At 38.8% G+C, this 18844-nt stretch overlaps 3 protein-coding genes across 3 annotated transcripts; 2 read left to right on the forward strand and 1 right to left on the reverse strand.

Annotated features, from left to right (window-relative positions):
- Positions 1-319: 319 nt before the first annotated feature.
- srp54 (signal recognition particle 54) lies at positions 320-5310 on the forward strand. The gene is made up of 16 exons (XM_008314311.3): positions 320-451; positions 1184-1277; positions 1374-1470; positions 1683-1774; positions 1853-1937; positions 2045-2149; positions 2245-2369; positions 2450-2600; positions 2990-3138; positions 3245-3345; positions 3420-3506; positions 3590-3663; positions 3770-3878; positions 3963-4133; positions 4269-4364; positions 4456-5310. Exons 3-16 carry the CDS (start codon positions 1393-1395, stop codon positions 4545-4547), a joined length of 1515 nt encoding a protein of 504 aa, XP_008312533.1. The 5' UTR covers positions 320-451; positions 1184-1277; positions 1374-1392; the 3' UTR covers positions 4548-5310.
- A 461-nt stretch (positions 5311-5771) lies between these two features.
- Positions 5772-16867, forward strand: sec23a (Sec23 homolog A, coat complex II component). Its single transcript, XM_008314291.3, has 20 exons — positions 5772-5919; positions 7084-7330; positions 7442-7499; positions 7599-7685; positions 7794-8030; positions 8161-8237; positions 8311-8455; positions 8559-8717; positions 8821-8936; positions 9514-9637; positions 9725-9805; positions 9900-9989; positions 13547-13653; positions 13745-13898; positions 13979-14056; positions 14133-14294; positions 14394-14480; positions 14598-14753; positions 15024-15089; positions 15161-16867. The coding sequence occupies exons 2-20, from the start codon at positions 7110-7112 to the stop codon at positions 15248-15250; spliced, it is 2295 nt and encodes a 764-aa protein (XP_008312513.1). The 5' UTR covers positions 5772-5919; positions 7084-7109; the 3' UTR covers positions 15251-16867.
- On the reverse strand, positions 9996-13531 carry LOC112487129 (histamine H2 receptor). Its single transcript, XM_025056466.1, has 2 exons — positions 10780-13531; positions 9996-10576 (listed from the first exon to the last, which is right to left on the reverse strand). The coding sequence occupies exons 1-2, from the start codon at positions 11480-11482 to the stop codon at positions 10419-10421; spliced, it is 861 nt and encodes a 286-aa protein (XP_024912234.1). The 5' UTR covers positions 11483-13531; the 3' UTR covers positions 9996-10418.
- Positions 16868-18844: the final 1977 nt, after the last annotated feature.

The following is an 18844-nucleotide window of genomic DNA, read 5'->3' on the forward strand; positions in this document are numbered from 1 at the left end:
AATGTTATTTTTCAAGAGTCTGGTCTTTAAGACAAAACAATTTAGCAAACAAAAGACTTTAGTGAATTAGTTACTATGGACAATTTGACTATTAAAAATCTGTAAAACAAAAAGTTTAAGTTTTAAATTTCTACTTGTTTCCATTATCCGTTAAATTGTGTTTATTTAATCTAAAAAGAACGTTTTCACTGGAAGACCAGCGATATAGCTGTCATCACTAAAGACGTTCAGGAAAAAAACACAACCAAAGTTTGTAACATCTCAGTTTTCTCCGTACTTTCCTAATATTTAACGGGAAAATATCCGACCCTGCACGTAGCGCTAGTGATTTGTTGTAACCGGAAATAAAACCGAAGAGAAGAAGAAGACTCTTGTTTATTTCCTGTCTGGATTGATGACGTTCCACTGATACTCTCAACTACAGTTTAATTCAGGGCACAAGATTTAAAAGGTAAAAAGTGCTTTTGTTTAACCTTAAAACTACCGTCTTATACACATTGAATGAGCTAAGGTTTCCGTTTATGATAAACACCATTATCGCTGACAAACACGGGTTTCCACATGGGTTTACTTCGCTAATACTGGTAGCAGCTTGTACACGATAAACTAAGCTAACTTAGCTAAGTGCTAAGGCCGACAGCTGACAACGGACAATACCCAAAATTAGGCTAATGATAGATTGCAGCTTATGTCTGTAAGCACTGTAGTTATGAGACGATGTCAATTAGTGTCTGGGCGACAATAAAGCAGTATGTAATTTTCGTAAAAGACGAGCTAATCAAGAGCATAACCTTTCAAATCACGGTATCTGGTACTGTCCATCGGGTTGAAAGAGACAAGTGCTGATGAAGTCACATATTGAAGCTTAAAGATAGAAGAAACAGTTCTATATGAATCTTGTGTACGGTGTTAACATGTTCAAAAAACAGACACCGGTTCCATTAATTATCAGATATGACATTGATCATGGCTACGCATAGAATAAACTGATAAGGAAACTGATTTTCCTTATCAGTTTATAAGGAGAGTAATAATTTACTTAGGATGTAAGTAAGCTTTTACTTCTTGGTTGTGGTTTGTTTTTGCGACTACTATGTTTGAGAACTCGATGTTTTACATGTCAGTTTTCCAAAGTTGAAACGTGAACTTGAAACAATTCTTCACTTCGTTGTCATGTTAACAGAAGGTGAGAGGCAGCTTTCTGTCACCAGACCTGCTGACTTACTAAGACGCTGAGTTGGGGGGATTCCCTCCACCACATTCTGCTGCAATATATAGTAAGTTTGTCTTCTCCTTAATCAACTCTTACACTGATGTGAAAATCTCAATTTGAGCAGTTCTTTAAACATTTCTATATGTAAAATTTTTTCCAGAATCTTTTTACTCGTCATCATGGTGCTTGCTGACTTAGGAAGGAAGATCACCTCTGCGCTGAGGTCACTCAGCAATGCCACTATCATCAATGAAGAGGTCAGTGTTAAAGTGTCTCTGATCCTGGAAACTGTATTTATGTTCCAAGATCTTGTTTTACTGTTGTTGATACTTTGTGATACATTTTGTTTGTGATAGTTTAAAGCACATCACGGATGATGGGCTTTGTTAGTTGCTGAACTTAGACTGAGGAAGTTGATGGAGAATTATCTTGGTGTCTGTCCTTTCTGATGATGATCTTTCTCTCTCAGGTGTTGAATGCAATGCTGAAGGAGGTGTGTGCAGCCCTTCTTGAAGCTGATGTGAACATCAAACTGGTCAAACAGTTGAGAGAGAATGTGAAGTGAGTCCGGATCAGATTTTTTTTTTTTACATCTGCTTTTAGTAGCAGTCAACAATAGGGCTTTGTTTTATATTGAAGGTCTGCCATAGATCTGGAGGAGATGGCCTCGGGCTTGAACAAGAGGAGAATGATTCAGCATGCTGTCTTCAAGGAGCTCGTCAAGGTTTGTCTATATATAATTTGGACTTGTTATTGTTTGTATGTCATATCAACCATGCCTGTTTGAGTCTTTAATATATGTACTTGTCCTTTGTGTGTGGGTGCGTTCAGCTGGTGGACCCTGGTGTGAAGGCATGGACTCCAACCAAAGGCAAAAACAATGTCATCATGTTTGTAGGTCTTCAAGGCAGTGGAAAAACCACCACCTGTTCTAAGGTGATGTAGAACAAGCCAAATTTTCTATGCTATGCATATAGAGGCAGGGTGCCCCTTGTCCTGGGTCTGTACTCACTCTGCTGTGTTTGTTGCAGTTGGCTTACTATTACCAGAGGAAAGGCTGGAAGACCAGTCTGATTTGCGCTGACACCTTTAGAGCAGGTGCCTTCGATCAGCTCAAACAGAACGCTACCAAAGCCAGAATACCTTTTTATGGCAGGTGAGGTCCCATAGAGCTCATGTTGCTTCATCTAACATTTAGGCTCTTATTTCTGACCATGTGTATTTTGTATTACCCAGTTACACGGAGATGGATCCTGTGGTAATTGCTGCAGAGGGTGTAGAAAAATTCAAAACAGAAAACTTTGAGATCATCATCGTGGACACAAGTGGACGGCACAAACAGGAGGACTCTTTGTTTGAGGAAATGTTACAAGTATCCAATGCTGTGGTGAGTCCCCAAATGTATCATTCTGTCTATGAAAAGCACACTGGACATTAAGAAAAATTTTTCTTGTTATGTTTTATATTATATGTGCATTAGAATTAATGTAGGTAGAATTGGCCAAATGCACTGCTTATCAAAGTTGTCAATCTGAACTCTATACTAGAGCTCAATTAGTGATATTGTTTAAAACAGAAGTTTGAGTTTACCTGACACATTTGTGAAATTATAACCTTTGGCTCAAAGTGTCTGGGCTTTGACAAGACCCTGAATCTAATCTCCAGCAGGTTTATTTATCAACTGCTGAGTTGAAAAACCTCTCTGTTTCAATTCTTAAGCATTTGTTCTAATTCTTTTGGCAGATTTAGAAATATTTCTTTTTCTTGTTGTTGTAGCAACCAGACAACATTGTGTATGTGATGGACGCATCAATTGGTCAGGCCTGCGAGTCTCAGGCTAAAGCCTTCAAAGACAAGGTGGACATTGCATCAGTCATCGTTACCAAACTTGACGGACATGCCAAAGGAGGAGGTGCTTTGAGCGCGTAAGACTGTGATTCTCTGTTGCTTATTATCATGATTTGTTTGTATATATATTTTACCCTGTCAGTGTGAGGATTTTACAACATTTAAATACCTGTTTCCTATCAGTGTGGCAGCAACCAGGAGTCCCATTATCTTTATCGGAACAGGCGAACACATTGACGACTTCGAGCCATTTAAGACACAACCTTTTATTAGCAAACTGCTAGGTAAATACAGCGACACATTTTGGCACCAGTTGCTATGAACAGAACAATATATATTTAATACATTTTCCTGTCAGGTATGGGAGATATTGAAGGACTGATCGACAGAGTCAACGAGCTGAAACTGGATGATAATGAGGAGCTGATTGACAAACTTAAGCATGGTGAGAGAGAGCTCACAGGGTTTGTAAATCCTGCAGAGCATTTTGGATGGAAAGATAAATGACCTATAATCTGTGCCCTGCAGGTCAATTCACACTCAGGGACATGTATGAGCAGTTTCAGAACATTATGAAGATGGGACCTTTTGGACAGATTATGGTAAGTGTCTATGTCATGTGACCCAGATATCCTAGCATGCAACAGAATGTCTTTGACCTTCAACAGACATTGAGAAATTGAATCTATAATTCTCTGGGGGTCTCAGGGAATGATTCCAGGGTTTGGAACAGATTTTATGAGTAAAGGAAACGAACAGGAGTCGATGTCAAGGCTGAAAAAACTGATGACCATCATGGACAGTATGAATGACCAAGGTAACGTGCATAAATATTACACCATAAAATATTGGGATTCATATTTTTTAGTCCTTACCATATTTTAATATTGTTTGCTTGTAGAACTGGACAGTAAAGATGGAGCAAAGCTTTTTAGTAAACAGCCAAACAGGATCCAGAGGGTCGCCCGGGGGTCAGGAGTCGCTACCCGTGACGTTCAGGAGCTGCTGACACAATACACCAAGTTTGCTCAGATGGTGAAGAAGATGGGTGGAATCAAAGGCCTGTTCAAGGGTAAGTTGACAGGATTCAGGACACTGACTTTGACAAACTCTTTAAACAGTACATCATGCAATTACAATATACAAACACTTTAATAAAGGTGTAGTTCCAACAGGGGGCAGCATTCATAGAAACTTTGCTTTTTAGGGGGAGACATGTCAAAGAACGTGAACCCCTCACAGATGGCAAAACTGAACCAGCAGATGGCAAAGATGATGGACCCACGAGTTCTGCACCACATGGGTAAGAAACAAACACATTGGTTCAATATGCACGTAAAGGAATCAACGACCCAGTAATTTACTTCAAATGTATATGTCTAAAATATTTCCAGGTGGGATGGCGGGTCTGCAGTCAATGATGCGTCAGTTTCAACAAGGTGCGGCTGGGAACATGAAAGGCATGTTGGGATTCAACAACATGTGACCTCCTACTCTAACCAGCTGCCTTATTTAAACATGTGGTAGCTCTGCCTCCTGTCAGAAGGAGAGGAGTAGGCAGAGCTGGAGATGTGACCTCCGACTGTAGAACAGCGTTTCCTGAACACGTAAACAATGACAAAGCATGAGACAGATGAGGTCATAAAGATGACAAAGCAAATGTTGTATCTGAGGTTCGTTTTTGATTATTGTAAAGCTGCTGAGGATTATACTTTCAATCAGTTAACATATATATTTGGTAAATTAGTTTTATGGTCAAAGTCAATTTTTTTTTCTTAAAACTGCAGACACATTTTTTTTCTCTTTAATTTTACCTGATTCCAGTCCAAAAAATTAAGTGTGAGGTTACACAGCAGAAAGTAACAGGTTGTGAAATTTAAACATTCAAACTGCTCCAGGAGGATCTAATTTTGTCAGTCTAAATAAATCCTTAAAAGTGACGGTAAAGCTCCTGAACCAAACTAGGACTTGGCAGAAAAAACAAAAAAAAAAAATCATCACAAAATCTTAACTCTATATTAAATATTTCTTCTGTCAAATTTACTTGTCATTAATCAAAATGTTCCCATTTTCCCCACTTGTTTCATCTGGTTTTGTTACAGTTATTTAATTTAAAAAATCTAATGCTACAAGTTGAAAATATAACTTTTAGAGAGAAGATGTCGCCTGATTGAATGAGCTGAGGGTGAAGCACACGTGTAAGTGACAGTGTTTTCATCAAAAAAAATAAACATTTTTAACATTTTAAACCTGCTTCTTATTTCATGATTGTTTTGTAAAATTGCATAAAATAGTGAAAAGACATTCTGGAAAAAAACAAAACACAATTATTGAGAGGGGAGGGCTAGGAGTGACTGAGATTTTGATGTTCTGTTAGACAGATACTCCGTTAGAATGACACTTTTAACAACAGACAGGTGAAGACACGTTTGTCTGAAGTAAAAACTTTCTGCAATTTCATTTCTCACCCCTTGAGTGAGGCGCTAACAAAGATTATATATTGTCAAGATGTTTCACTCCGCCGTAACATTCCGCCCTGTCATGTTAATGTGTAAGTATTTCGTCAGTCATCTTGGTCAGAGCTTTTTTTCAAATATAAATCCCAAGTGTCCTCTTAAAAGACTCTTTCAATGTGATTCGATTATAAAAGACTGAACGTTGACTGTTGAATGACTGTTGTACCTTTTTAATTCGCGATTACTCAGGAATCATTTCACTCGAATCTCGTTGACAGAATGTACCAGAGTGAGCCCTCAATACTTTTCCGCTCTCTGTGTCCTGACGTGGCGCCGGGGCGCCGCCATGTTGTTTTGCTTCGTTGTCAGAGTAGAGAGGCAACAGCAGTAGGAGCAGCGGTGGTAAGTTTCATACATACACACTGACACTCATTCACACACCTGATCGACTCCAAGTCTCACCTGGGCTTTGGACCCTGATTGACCTGTCACTGGTGTTGTTGTCATAACACTAACCGCGAGGTGCGACACATTGTACGTATGTTAAGGCTCGTAGCTGGGATGCTAACAAAACTCTGGGCAGAAAATCACAGATGTAGTTACTCCTTGCATCAGAACTTCCAAAATGAACAGATAAACTATACTACCTGTGCGTTTATACACCATCCTGCAGACGTCTCAAACTAAGGCTTTATCAGTGTGATGTGATGGATATTCACTTATGATTTATAACCTAGAGAAGCATGTTAAGGTTCCGTTACAAGTGAGTTATTTTTCCGAATTAAATATAAAAAAGAAAGAGGGCTCGGATTGAAAGACATTTCTGACAAAAAATACACGTTGCAGTAACATGTACGAAATGCAAATAAACAATAGATACATATGAGAATATAAAAGTACGTAAAGATAGAATTGTTGAGAGATGAAAGTACCTAATAAATATAAAAGCAAACGGAAAGTATAAAAGAACACAAAATGCGTGCTGTGTGGAGGACAACACACACATTTTTGAGAACGCACAGTTAATCTACACTTTACTGGCTTCACGTGAGTTGGAAGCTGGTCACAGTTACAATAGTGAGATCATTCGTTCACATTTGTTCACATTACAGCTTGATGAATGGCAATTACCTCCAAAATTAAGATCATTCGTTCACATTTGTTCACATTTGTTCACAAAATTATTTTTTCAGAACATTTTAGGGGTACCAATGAACTAGCAATATTCTTCACATCTGACTGTGAGATGTGCAAATTTTAAGACTTATTTAGAGGAAAAAACATGAAAAAAGCTGTAAAAACAATGAGCAATCATGTTGTGCATTTAGTGACTGTGACTGTCTAGAAACAGTTGTGGAGCTGTTGCACAATGTCAAAGGCAAAAGTTAATCAGTTTTGGTACGAATTCAGGACTAAAAAAGGTAAAAGGTGCATCTCACTGATGTTCATTATTATGTTTCTTTAATTTTATGTTGGGCCCTGTATATGACATGCATCATTTACTTTCTTGTTAATTTGTTACGTTATTGTGAAAGAGAGAGTAATATTGTAATTGTTTGACTGCAGCTTTTTACTAACGGCCCTGCATTGCCATGGCAACCTTTGCGGACTACATCACTCAGAATGAGGACCGGGACGGTGTGCGTTTCAGCTGGAACGTTTGGCCCTCCAGCCGCCTGGAGGCCACCAGGATGGTGGTTCCAGTGGCAGCGTTGTTCACACCTCTGAAGGAGAGACCAGACCTACCACCGATCCAGTATGAACCAGTTCTTTGTAGCCGGGCCACCTGTCGGGCAGTGCTCAACCCACTCTGGTATTACACACACCCTAATGTTCACCTAATCACTATTCTAATTCTGGTTAGTGTATTAAAATGTAGTGCTTTAATATGAACATGTCTTTCTTTTACCTCTCTGACCCTCAGTCAGGTGGACTACAGAGCCAAACTGTGGGCATGTAACTTCTGTTACCAAAGAAATCAGGTAAACACACATGTTCTATTCTATACATGTGAGGACTGGTCTAAACTAAGCTAATCTTTATTGTGTGTGTTCACCTATGCATGTTTGTTTCTGTGACAGTTTCCTCCATCTTATGCTGGAATCTCTGAGGTGAATCAACCTGCTGAGCTGTTGCCACAGTTCTCCACCATTGAGTATGTGGTCCAGGTAAGACACATCTCCTCAAACATTCTCTCAGAAACTAAACGTCCCCAGATATCTCATCCAAAGATCTTGGCTCCGTCTTTATTGTCCTACTCTGCTCTGTGTCTTCAGCGAGGCCCTCAGATGCCGCTGATCTTCCTGTATGTGGTGGATACATGTATGGAGGACGAGGACCTGCAGGCGTTAAAGGAATCTCTTCAGATGTCCCTTTCTTTGCTTCCTCCCACGGCCCTTGTGGGTCTCATTACATTTGGACGGATGGTTCAGGTTCACGAACTCGGATGTGAGGGAATCTCCAAGAGCTATGTGTTCAGAGGAACCAAAGACCTTAACGCCAAGCAGCTGCAGGTCAGTCAGCTCAATCACATTTCCACTGTTGCTCAGTCAGCCAATCACTGAACTACAATAGTTTTAGACCAGTAATTAACTTAAACATGCTTACAGATAGTGATGCTAAACAATTCTCATTGACTTCCAGGAGATGCTTGGTCTGGCCAAACCTGCAGCCAATCAGGCACGAGGACCTCAGACTCCTCAGCAGCCTCTGTCCAATAGGTACACAAACAGATTTGGCATTATGTGTTCTTTATTCTTCGTGTTTTTTATTGTTACTGTTTTTGTTGCTTAGGTTTCTGCAGCCAGTGCAGAAGATAGACATGAACCTGACTGACCTGTTGGGGGAGCTGCAGCGTGACCCGTGGCCTGTAACTCAGGGGAAGAGGCCTCTACGCTCCCTGGGCGTGGCTTTATCCATTGCTGTTGGCCTTTTGGAGGTATGTGTGGTTGCATGCACGTGTGTGTGCATGTGTGCGTGTTGAGAATTGCTCAGAACGATGACGTAATTATTTCCTTCTTACTTCTTTTTTATATGAACAGTGCACCTTTCCAAACACCGGTGCTCGCATCATGAGTTTCATTGGGGGTCCAGCCACACAGGGTCCAGGGATGGTTGTGGGAGATGAACTGAAGACGCCCATTCGGTCGTGGCACGACATCGAGAAGGACAACGCCAAATTCATGAAGAAAGCCACCAAGGTGTGAAAGATGACATCACTTCCTTCTTGCTTGCTTCCTGCTTGATGGAAAACTTAATACTGCTACAGTTCTGCACAAAATTTACTCTGTGTGTGTGTTGTAGCATTACGAGGCTCTTGCTAACAGAGCGTCCACTAATGGTCACATCATCGACTTGTACGCTTGTGCACTGGACCAGACGGGTCTGCTGGAGATGAAGTGCTGCGCCAACTATACAGGGTACACACACAAACATACTCACATACGAACACACAGTTTGTATTCCTGTTATCACGGCATTAATACATCGTTATATTAAAATACTTTTTAAGTCACATCCTTCTTGTGTTTTTCAGAAAATTTAACTTTTGTCAAATTCAATATCAATCAAATTATGATAAACCATTGACCAAATATAAGCAATTGGCTTTTGGCTTACAGTCTTGTATATTTGGTGTCCTTAGGTGACAGAAAGGTGGCTATGAAATAAAATTTATTATTATTATTATATTTTGGAATAGACCACAGCTGACCTGATTGGACATGAGGCTGCCCTCAGTCCCATCCTATAAAAACATGTCATTGTGTCAATCACTATCTGTCGTTTCCACTTATGTTTTCCAATTATTTCCACCAGACCGTTTTCTAATTAATTAAGTGTTGTATGTACTCATTAGTGAATAATTGAAGTAGGATGTAGCCTAATTTTCTCATTGGCTTCTTTTTTAAAACAATAGTTTGCAACTTTTCTACAGTCGATGATCAATATTTGTGCCACTGTTGTAGGTTTATGTAGTTGTTGGTGTGTATGTTACAGAGGCTACATGGTGATGGCTGACTCCTTCAACACATCACTTTTCAAACAAACCTTCCAGCGTGTTTTCACCAAGGATGTCCAGGGATCCTTTAAAATGGCATTTGGTGCTACCCTGGAGGTCAAGGTACGACCACGGTTGACTTTACATCGACCTCACCCCTGCCCCTCCTCAGCTGGGTGTGATTGAATACCAAGCCTCATGTTTTTTCAGATGTCCAGAGAAGTTAAGCTGTCAGGAGCCATTGGACCGTGTGTTTCTCTCCATGCTAAGGGAACTTGTGTCTCTGAAAATGTAGGTAACTTCACACACATACACATGATCATTAATAGTCACGCCAACATCAGTTTACATGTGTTAAGTAGGCATGTGTTTTATTTGTCCACAGGAAATTGGTACTGGAGGAACATGTCAATGGAAGATCTGTGGTCTGGATGCAAACACCACACTGGCCCTTTACTTTGAGGTCGTCAACCAGGTAAAAATCCCCGACCGTAGACCTCGTTTGATGTCCTGACCCTCAGATCATCTGGGTTAGGTTTACTGTAGCAGTTAGTGAAGAGCTGGATGCTGCTGTGATGTCACAAACGGCTCACTTGTGTTTGGGGGCCATTGTTCATGAAGCTGTTGGTGTTTGAGTCTTAGGAGTTGATGAAGGTCGTGTTGTTGTTGTAATGCTGTGATTAGTTGGGTTTAGGTGGAAGACGGAGCTCTGTGGTTGGGTTTCAGTATGCACATTTGAGCAGAAACATTTTTTGAAAAACGTGGCCACAGTATGACACACTGCTGCCCTGTACCTTATGTAGACAGACAGACAGACAGACAGACAGTCAGACAGTCAGACAGACAGGCCATGGTTCAGTTTGATGATTGAAGCAGGTTTTGTTAAAAATATTTGCACAGAGACTCACGTCTGTGTCAGGCAGGTGATCCAAGGGTTTAGGGCAGAGCCAGTCAGCACCAACCAGACTGAGAAAGCTGAGAATGCAGACAGACTGTGTTGACCAGTGAAAGTCTCATACAAACACATGGAGACAAAGGGAATCCAGCAGACCAGTAGACACACTGACGATCCACACAAGTTTAGGGAAAAACAAACAAAAATTAGTACATACTAATGCAAACTTCCACTAATCTACAAAATATATAAATATGCACATAAAATGCACACATACATCAATACTAAGAATAGACTGAATAATGTTATAGGTGTCCTGTCCTAAGCCTGCATGACTGACGTGACTAACCAGAAGTCAGAATGAACTCACATGACGTGACCACCATCACAACAGAGCTCCTTAGGTACATGTTGGCAGGAACATAGAAACAATGCAGCTCGTTGCACACAAACGTCCCCCTGCGCGCCTGCTTCCTGGCCACATACACTACGTATCCATACAGAGAACACGTGGTGAGAATCGGAACCATGATTCCAAGCAACAGCCACAGCAAAAGGTAGTTTCTGTTTTCTGGAGTGAAGCTTGGGCAGCACAGAAAACGGGCCTGGTCATAGGTGTAGCTCCCCCAGCCCACAAGGGGCAGTGTTGCGATCAGTAGGCAGAAGAACCAGAGAGACAACAGCACTGCCCTACTGCGGCCTGTTGTCCAGATGCGGGGGTAGCTGAGGGCAAAGCAGATCTGAGTGAACCTGTTGATGCTAGCCCAGGTCAGAGAGTGTACGGAGGAAGTAAGTAGAAGCAAAAACAGGAATCCACTGCCTTGACAGAAGACGCCATCACTGGTATAGCCAGTTGGCTCAGACAGGATGGTGTAGGCACCGATCGGGAGGGCAGAGAGTCCCAGGGCTAGGTCGCTGAGGCTGAAGCTAACTACAAAACCTAGTGTGTCGCTGCGTAGATCCTTGTTAAGGAAGAGAACCAGCAGGAGGAGCATGTTCCCGCAGATGGATGATGCACTGGATAGAGACATCAGAGCTGCATACAGTATTCTCAGAGCATGCTCTGAAGCCATCTTTACAGATATTGAACTATTGAATGGAATGCAGTTCCTCAAATAACCGCCAGGTGGTGCCCTTAAACATACACACACAGAGCGTCATAAAACTAAATAGGTAGTAGGTCTTGTGGTCTCCAGTCTGTTTTAAATGCTGATTTTTTTTAAAATTTGCAATACTCCCCAATGAAAAGAAAACTATTACAAAGATGTGAAAAAAACTAACAAAAATATTAATCACACGGATGGATCTAGGCAAAGCATTGACATCAGTCACCTAACCAGTGGTTGCTGTCAGGTCTTGGAAGACTTTGATTTTTCTCCATGAAAATCCTTCCAATTATAATCTTGTAGTTGGAGGCAGTCATGTCTTCAATATTTGATGAGTCACAGTGTTGTCAGCGAGGTTCCATTGCCACTGCAGAACAGTGACTGAGAACGTTCTCCACTTCAAGGAAAAAGAAAACCTCAGTTTTCCATCCAGTTCAGTTTAATTGGGTTTTGTTGAGTTTATCCACTGTCTGGTTTAGTTTAATCCATTGCTTTGAGAACAGGTTCCTTTTTGAAGATGAACATATAAGAGTCAATCGATGCTCCTGAAGGTCGAAAGTGAGTTCAGGTGGTCAATCATCGATCCTGAATCCTGAATCCTGAAAGCAGTTGTTGAAATCTGAGGCTGATCTTCTCTAAAAATCTGAGAGGGAGAGAGTATATATGTCTGAGTGGATGTGTGTGTGTATGGGTAGGTGTGTTTTCTTACTATCATCATCACAGCAGGTGACTGACAGGTGTACCAAGGCAACTCTGTCACGAGGACACAAACACTAAGACACAGGGTATTGGTTGTATAGTTGTGTTGACGTGTGTGTGTGTGTGTGTGTGTGTGTGTGTGTGTGTGTGACTCCAGTAATAACAGGTGTTCAGGTGTGTAATCATTATCACCATCATTATCAGACCACTGAGAGCTGTGGTGTTGAGCAGCCAACCACAGAGACCAGCTGTGACCACTGTATGGTGACACCTCTGTCTTACTGAGGTGATTGTTAAGTATTTCAGTGTCAAGTATAAATATAAGCTACTGTGCCATAGCTAACCAAAACAAACAAAAAAGAGTATGTTATCCAGTGTTTCCTCTTCCCTCAAGTCGGGGTGCCCTCCTCACCCCAAAGTCCGATGAATTTAATTTAGATCACTGAATCGCAACAGAACTCATTTCAGGTCACTTTCCTATAGAACACATCTGGACTATGTTCTTTTAATAAGGAATAATGTTACTGATTTAATTTAAGATATTTCATTTAATTTCCTGCCCTCTGTTTTACACAAACAAACACATGGACACACACTCCGGCTTCTAGAGAACTTGGAACTTTTACTGGTGGGTGAAACTACTCGGTGGTCGTTAGAAGAAAATCGCATGTTACAAAGTGCCACAAGCTTTTTGGAACAATGTGTTTGGAAACCTGGTTGTTTGGACCATGATCAGAGATCCTAACTCCTGAGTGATTCTGCTGTGAACTTTTACTGGTGGATGAAACTAATCCTTGCTCTTCAGAAAACTGCCCTGTACAAGGTTTAATGAAGAAGAAACAATCTTCTTGGAAGATCTTCTGGTCAGAGTATTGTAGTCTGAGTATCTGATGTATTTATAATACAGAGACTGGGATTTGACTCTGACCTCCATCATTAACACTTGTTATACACCTGGTGTTATATTGCAGTCCAGAAACTGGCATTTTATGGTGTTTATGTGAGTCCTAGTATATAGTATGTTGATTTTGGTGAATATTTGATATTGACATTTTTTGCACAAACTACATCTGGGTTACACATTCAAAGAGTTTTCTAAAGTGTGGTTTTTAAATATGACTCCTTTTTGTCAACTGTCAACGTGTTTGGCCACTCCACTCACCCCTGGTCCCCAAAGCCGTAAAGCCCAGGGGAAACACTGTTATCATTTGGGCTTTTTGTGATACGTTTTTGTGTTTCACTTTGTCTGAAGCCCCCAGTGTTTCATGTACTGAACTCTCCTCAGTGAATGTTTTTTATGATGATAATTGATCAGCTTTGTTTGTCTTGCAGCACAATGCTCCAATCCCTCAGGGGGGCCGAGGAGCAATCCAGTTCGTGACTCAGTACCAGCATTCATCAGGACAGAGGCGGATCAGAGTGACCACTACAGCCAGGAAGTAAGGGACCACGCCCCCTCCTGTGATGTGTTCCCTAAACCTGAGGCTGTGCTCTGGTTTCTCATAGTTTTTCTTGTTGTCCTGGCTCTAGCTGGGCTGACGCTCAGACTCAGATCCAGAACATTTCAGCATCCTTTGACCAGGAGGCGGCAGCCATCTTGATGGCAAGACTGGCAGTTTATCGTGCAGAGACAGAGGAGGGGCCAGACGTCTTAAGGTGGTTGGACCGACAGCTGATCAGACTGGTACAATGTCGAGCATCTCACCTTCTCAGGTTTTATTTGTGTGTATGTGTTGGATGTTGTATGTGGTTTGTTTGTTTCAGTGTCAGAAGTTTGGAGACTACCACAAAGATGACCCAAACTCATTCAGGTTCTCAGAGACCTTCTCCCTCTACCCTCAGGTGAATAATGTCTCTGCTGTCACACCCAAATCCTCCACTTCCTGTTTGTGACCATTTGTGTGTCTGTGTGTTTCAGTTTATGTTCCACCTGCGGCGCTCACCTTTCCTGCAGGTGTTCAACAATAGTCCTGATGAAAGTTCCTACTACAGACATCAGTTCAACCGTCAGGACCTGACGCAGGCGCTCATCATGGTGCAGCCACTGCTGTACGCCTACTCTTTCAACGGCCCACCAGAGGTAAACATGTGGGGGGCGGAGTCAGCGGGGATTCTGAAGGGCGCTTATGATCTGCAATATGTCTGGAGCGGGGAGTCATTGTCTCTTCTTGTTTTTCAGCCTGTGCTGTTGGACAGCAGTAGCATTCTTCCAGACAGGATTTTACTGATGGACACATTTTTCCAGATCCTTATTTACCATGGAGAGGTCCTTACACACATACACAGACACACACGCACACACACACAGACTGATACACATTTCTGTGTTTAGACTGATGTATTTGTATTGTATTGTTTTGATGACATGGTTGTGTGTTTGCAGACGGTGTCTCAGTGGAGAAAGGCAGGTTACCAAGACCTGCCTGAGTATGAAAACTTCAAACAGCTGTTGCAGGCTCCAGTGGACGATGCTCAGGAGCTGCTCCACACACGCTTCCCCATGCCCAGATACATTGACACCGAACACGGAGGCAGCCAGGTGGGGGTGTCAAGGGAAACTCCAACATCTTACCATTTTGCTTTTTACTGTCTTTATGCACAAACAGCACCTTCATACACAGCATTATATACCTTGAATCCTAACACTGCACTTTTACACACTCTCTGCACCATTACAGATAAAGTACTGCATATAAGCTTTTCTGATCTGCATCTGTATTCATTTCATCTTCAAAGCCATACACACTACAACAGTATGTACAACACTAGTATATAGTGTTTACCTCTGGTCACGTTTCCTTTTTGACAGGCTCGTTTCCTGCTGTCCAAAGTGAACCCATCTCAAACCCACAACAACATGTTCTCCTGGGGTCAGGTGAGCATCTCACTGTACACATTCCCTATGACCTCTGACCTTAGATTGACCCAGTGTGTGTTTCTTGGTAGGATTCTGGAGCACCCATTCTCACTGATGATGTGAGTCTGCAAGTGTTCATGGATCACCTGAAAAAACTGGCTGTGTCCAGTGCTGCCTAATAGCATTCGCAACAGCTGCTGACTTTTGGTGACCTCTGACATGGCTACTTTCTGTTTACTCTTTGCATTTGCTGCCTTTGTTATTGAACAAGCCCCTTCCACCATTGGCTTTTAGCCAAAAGAGATGCCGGCTCTTTTGTGGTCTTTGAAAACATCAAAACTGCCTTCCGGCATTCACACATGACGTTAGTGTTCTTATTATACGTGACTTTATTACCAGCAGATGGCAGCATTTTCTCTGGTGTGAGTTTAGTTAAAAAATCTTTTGACCTTGTCTTAACTTGATTTGTGACTTTGTCCCTACATGACTTTTGACCTTGTGACTTTACTTTATATTTTACTATGTCGAAACGTGACTTTGCATGACTGCTGACTTTTGATTGGTGACTTTTTCAAAACATGAAGCGTGACTTTGTGTCCTAACTTTATACGTGACTTTTTCCAAACAAGACTAATGACTTGGTGTCCTAACTTTATATCAATGAGCAAAGTGCATAAATTCCCATCTAAATATAGTACTCTTTGGGAAAACCAGTTTTGCAAAATTATGATTACCCTGATTTGAGTCATGTGGTTTTTCTGTTCGAACCAAAAGTGTTTATCGTACAAACAGACTGAATCCGAGCTTCATATCTGTTTTATCATCCAAAATGGAATCTGCCAATCGACTAGATAAAATAGATCTATAATAGATTAGAAGATTGAGCACTTTAGCCATCGATGTGGGACGTGTCTAAAATGACTCTTGTCTTTTCATCTAATCATGAATCACTACGTTTGTCTTGATTGCATTCTTATCATCCATGACTATAAACAATGTATTTGATCAAATCAACATCAATGCACACTTATTTTGTGCTGCTTTCAAACCTAACTCTGGATTATGTGTGGAACAAACATGATCATGGCTTTTTGTCTGGAAAGGCACAGGGATCGGAATCTTCAGACACTACAGAAGCGATTGCTGGTGTTTTTAATAAAAGTTTTAATAAAAGAAAAAAAATCCAGTTTTTTTTACAACATAAACCACAAAAGCTACAAAAACACAATTAGTTTAAAAAAGAGACTTCTATATACACATTCTGTTATAAAATGTTACAAATTTCTAGGGCTATAATCAAAGAAATTCTTGGTTGACAAAAGCTGTGAAACTTTGACTGTAAATTGACTAATCGGCGGGGGGAGAGGGGTTCTGAATTATAGAACAGGTAATTATGTTTTTAAAAAATTGGTATGTTTTTTTCCAGAATTTGTTCTTTTCTGCATGTTACTTGTCAAAATACAGCATTTTGAAAAAATAATCTTAAAATAAGGTTTTTTGGGAATATTTCACCACAACCCTAATTTTTGATCACATAATTTTTGAAAATCTTTGAAAATAATTTTCTCAAAATTTCTTCTTTTCTGCTTGTTTCTTATCAAAATGTAGCATTCAAGAATAATATAAATATGTTGACAAAATATTCAAAATAAAAAATTCCCAATTTTTTCTTCCCCATTCCCTAATTTGATGAGATGCAGAAAACATAACATTTTGAATTTTTTTTTTCAAAATATTTCATATAATGCGAAATTGGGATTTTGTCAAACAATCCCAAAAGAAAATTACCCCAAAAATGTTCAAAAGGCTCTAATTTAATAAGCAACATGCAGAAAACAAAAAGTCGAAATTGTTTTGAAAAAATTCAAAATTTTATGTTTTCTGTATGTTTCTCATCAAATTAAAATTTTTTTGAAAATTTTTGAGAAAATTTTTTTTTAATTTGTCAAAATCAAAATTTTGCATGTCATATTGGTCAAAAGTTTGGTCAAAAGATTTATGAAAAAAATTAAATTTTGTTGTGTTTTCTACATGTTTTTCATCAAGTTAGAGCATTTAGAAAAATATTTTTTGGAATATTTTGTCAACATTTTGTCAGTATTCTGTCTTGTTGATTAAGTGAATGAAAATGGATGAATGGATGTCATGTGAAAACAAATTTTGTTTTCTGTTTCACATCAAGTTAGAACATTTTGAAACATTGTTGGGGAAAATTGGGGGAATTTTTGAGCAAAATCCTAATTTCGCACAAAAGTTGAAAAACTCATTAAAATATTTGAAAATAACAATTTCAAAATTTTATGCTTTCTGCATGTTTCTTAACAAAATGTAGCATTTTGAATTTTTTTGTAAAAAAAGGTTTTTAAAAATGTTTTAGAATTTTTTTTTTATTATTCGGCAAAACCCTAATTTTTGGGCAGGTGTTAAAATATTTCTTTTCATAATTTTATCTTCATGTTTCTCATCAAAACAGATTTTTGAATTATCAAGAATCATTTTATAAAGAATCTTTTTTTAAAAAAAAAAATCTTTCTTTTGAATTTTTAATTAAACCTTTATTTTTGGTCAGATGTTGAAAAATTTTTAAACATTTTTTAAAAAATGTATTTAAAAAACTTTATCTTTTCTGCTAAGGCTGCTCTGCAAAATTTTTTAAAATTTTTTTTTAGAAAAACAATTGTTTTGGATTTTTTGATAAAACCCTTGTTTTTGGTCAGATATTGAAAAATTTCAAAGAAAATATTGAAAAAAGCATTTTTAAAATGTTATCTTTTCTGCATGTTTCTCATCAAAATATAGCTTTTTGAAAACATTTTTGTTGTATGTACAAAATATAGCTTTTTGAAAACATTTTTTAAATGTATTTTAAACATTTTTAGAAAAATTTAATTTTTTGGAATTTTTGACAAAACCCTTGTTTTTGGTCAGATATTGATACATTTTTTTTTAAAAAAAGTAAAATTTTTGTGTCATTTCCGGTCAAAAACTAAAAAAGTTTGACAAAAGTTTTTAATAAAATTATTTTTTAATGGTATCTTTTCTTGCATGTTTCTCATAAAATAAGGGAATTTACAAAATATTTTTACACATTTTGTTCTATAAATTTTTTTTGTCAAAATGTGAACTTTTTGTGTCATTTCCGGTCAAAAACTTAAAAGGTTTGACAAAAATTCTTTAAAAAAATATTTCTTAAAATGTGATCTTGCATGTTTCTCATAAAATTAGGGCATTTAGAGAACATTTTTAGAATTTTTTTTCCATAAACACTTCTGTCAAAATGAAAACTTTTTTTGTCATTTCCGATCTAAAACTAAAACAGTTTGACGAAAATTTTGGTAATTTTTTTTTATTTTTATCTTTTCTTGCAGGTTTCTCATAAAATTAGGACATTTAGAAAATATGTTTAGACATTTTTTTCCATAACATTTTTGTGTCATTTCTGGTCAAAAACTAAAAAAGTTTGACAAAAGTTTTTAATGAAATTATTTTTCTAAACATATCTTTTCTTGGATGTTTCTCATAAAATTAGGGCATTTAGACAACCTTTTTAAAAATATTTTTAATAAAACCTTCTGTCAAAATGTGAACTTTTCGTCTTGTTTCTGGTCAAAAATTATTTTTAAAAATGTGATCTTTTTTTGCATGCTTCTCATAAAATTAGGGCATTTAGAGAACAATTTTGGAAATTTATTTTTATAAAATGCTTTTGTTAACCCCATTTGTTAACCCCCAAATTTTGTCATTTTTTTTAGTTTTTATTCAGTCTGTTTAAC

The sequence above is a fragment of the Cynoglossus semilaevis genome, chromosome 1 (assembly GCF_000523025.1).
Source record: "Cynoglossus semilaevis isolate Cse_v1.0 chromosome 1, Cse_v1.0, whole genome shotgun sequence".
Taxonomy (NCBI): Eukaryota; Metazoa; Chordata; class Actinopteri; order Pleuronectiformes; family Cynoglossidae; genus Cynoglossus; species Cynoglossus semilaevis.

What these genes read in the sequence shown, in the direction of transcription:
- LOC112487129 (XM_025056466.1), bottom strand. Translation starts at nt 11,482, where the DNA reads ATGGCTTCAGAGCATGCTCTGAGAATACTGTATGCAGCTCTGATGTCT. An exon ending in TGTGATGGTGGTCACGTCAT is followed by an intron (nt 10,577 to 10,779) that starts GTGAGTTCATTC and finishes GTGGATCGTCAG; the next exon opens with TGTGTCTACTGGTCTGCTGG.
- srp54 (XM_008314311.3), top strand. Translation starts at nt 1,393, where the DNA reads ATGGTGCTTGCTGACTTAGGAAGGAAGATCACCTCTGCGCTGAGGTCA. An exon ending in CAGTTGAGAGAGAATGTGAA is followed by an intron (nt 1,775 to 1,852) that starts GTGAGTCCGGAT and finishes TTTATATTGAAG; the next exon opens with GTCTGCCATAGATCTGGAGG. An exon ending in ACGAGTTCTGCACCACATGG is followed by an intron (nt 4,365 to 4,455) that starts GTAAGAAACAAA and finishes AAATATTTCCAG; the next exon opens with GTGGGATGGCGGGTCTGCAG.
- sec23a (XM_008314291.3), top strand. Translation starts at nt 7,110, where the DNA reads ATGGCAACCTTTGCGGACTACATCACTCAGAATGAGGACCGGGACGGT. An exon ending in TCTGTTACCAAAGAAATCAG is followed by an intron (nt 7,500 to 7,598) that starts GTAAACACACAT and finishes TTTCTGTGACAG; the next exon opens with TTTCCTCCATCTTATGCTGG. An exon ending in TGCTGCGCCAACTATACAGG is followed by an intron (nt 8,937 to 9,513) that starts GTACACACACAA and finishes TGTATGTTACAG; the next exon opens with AGGCTACATGGTGATGGCTG.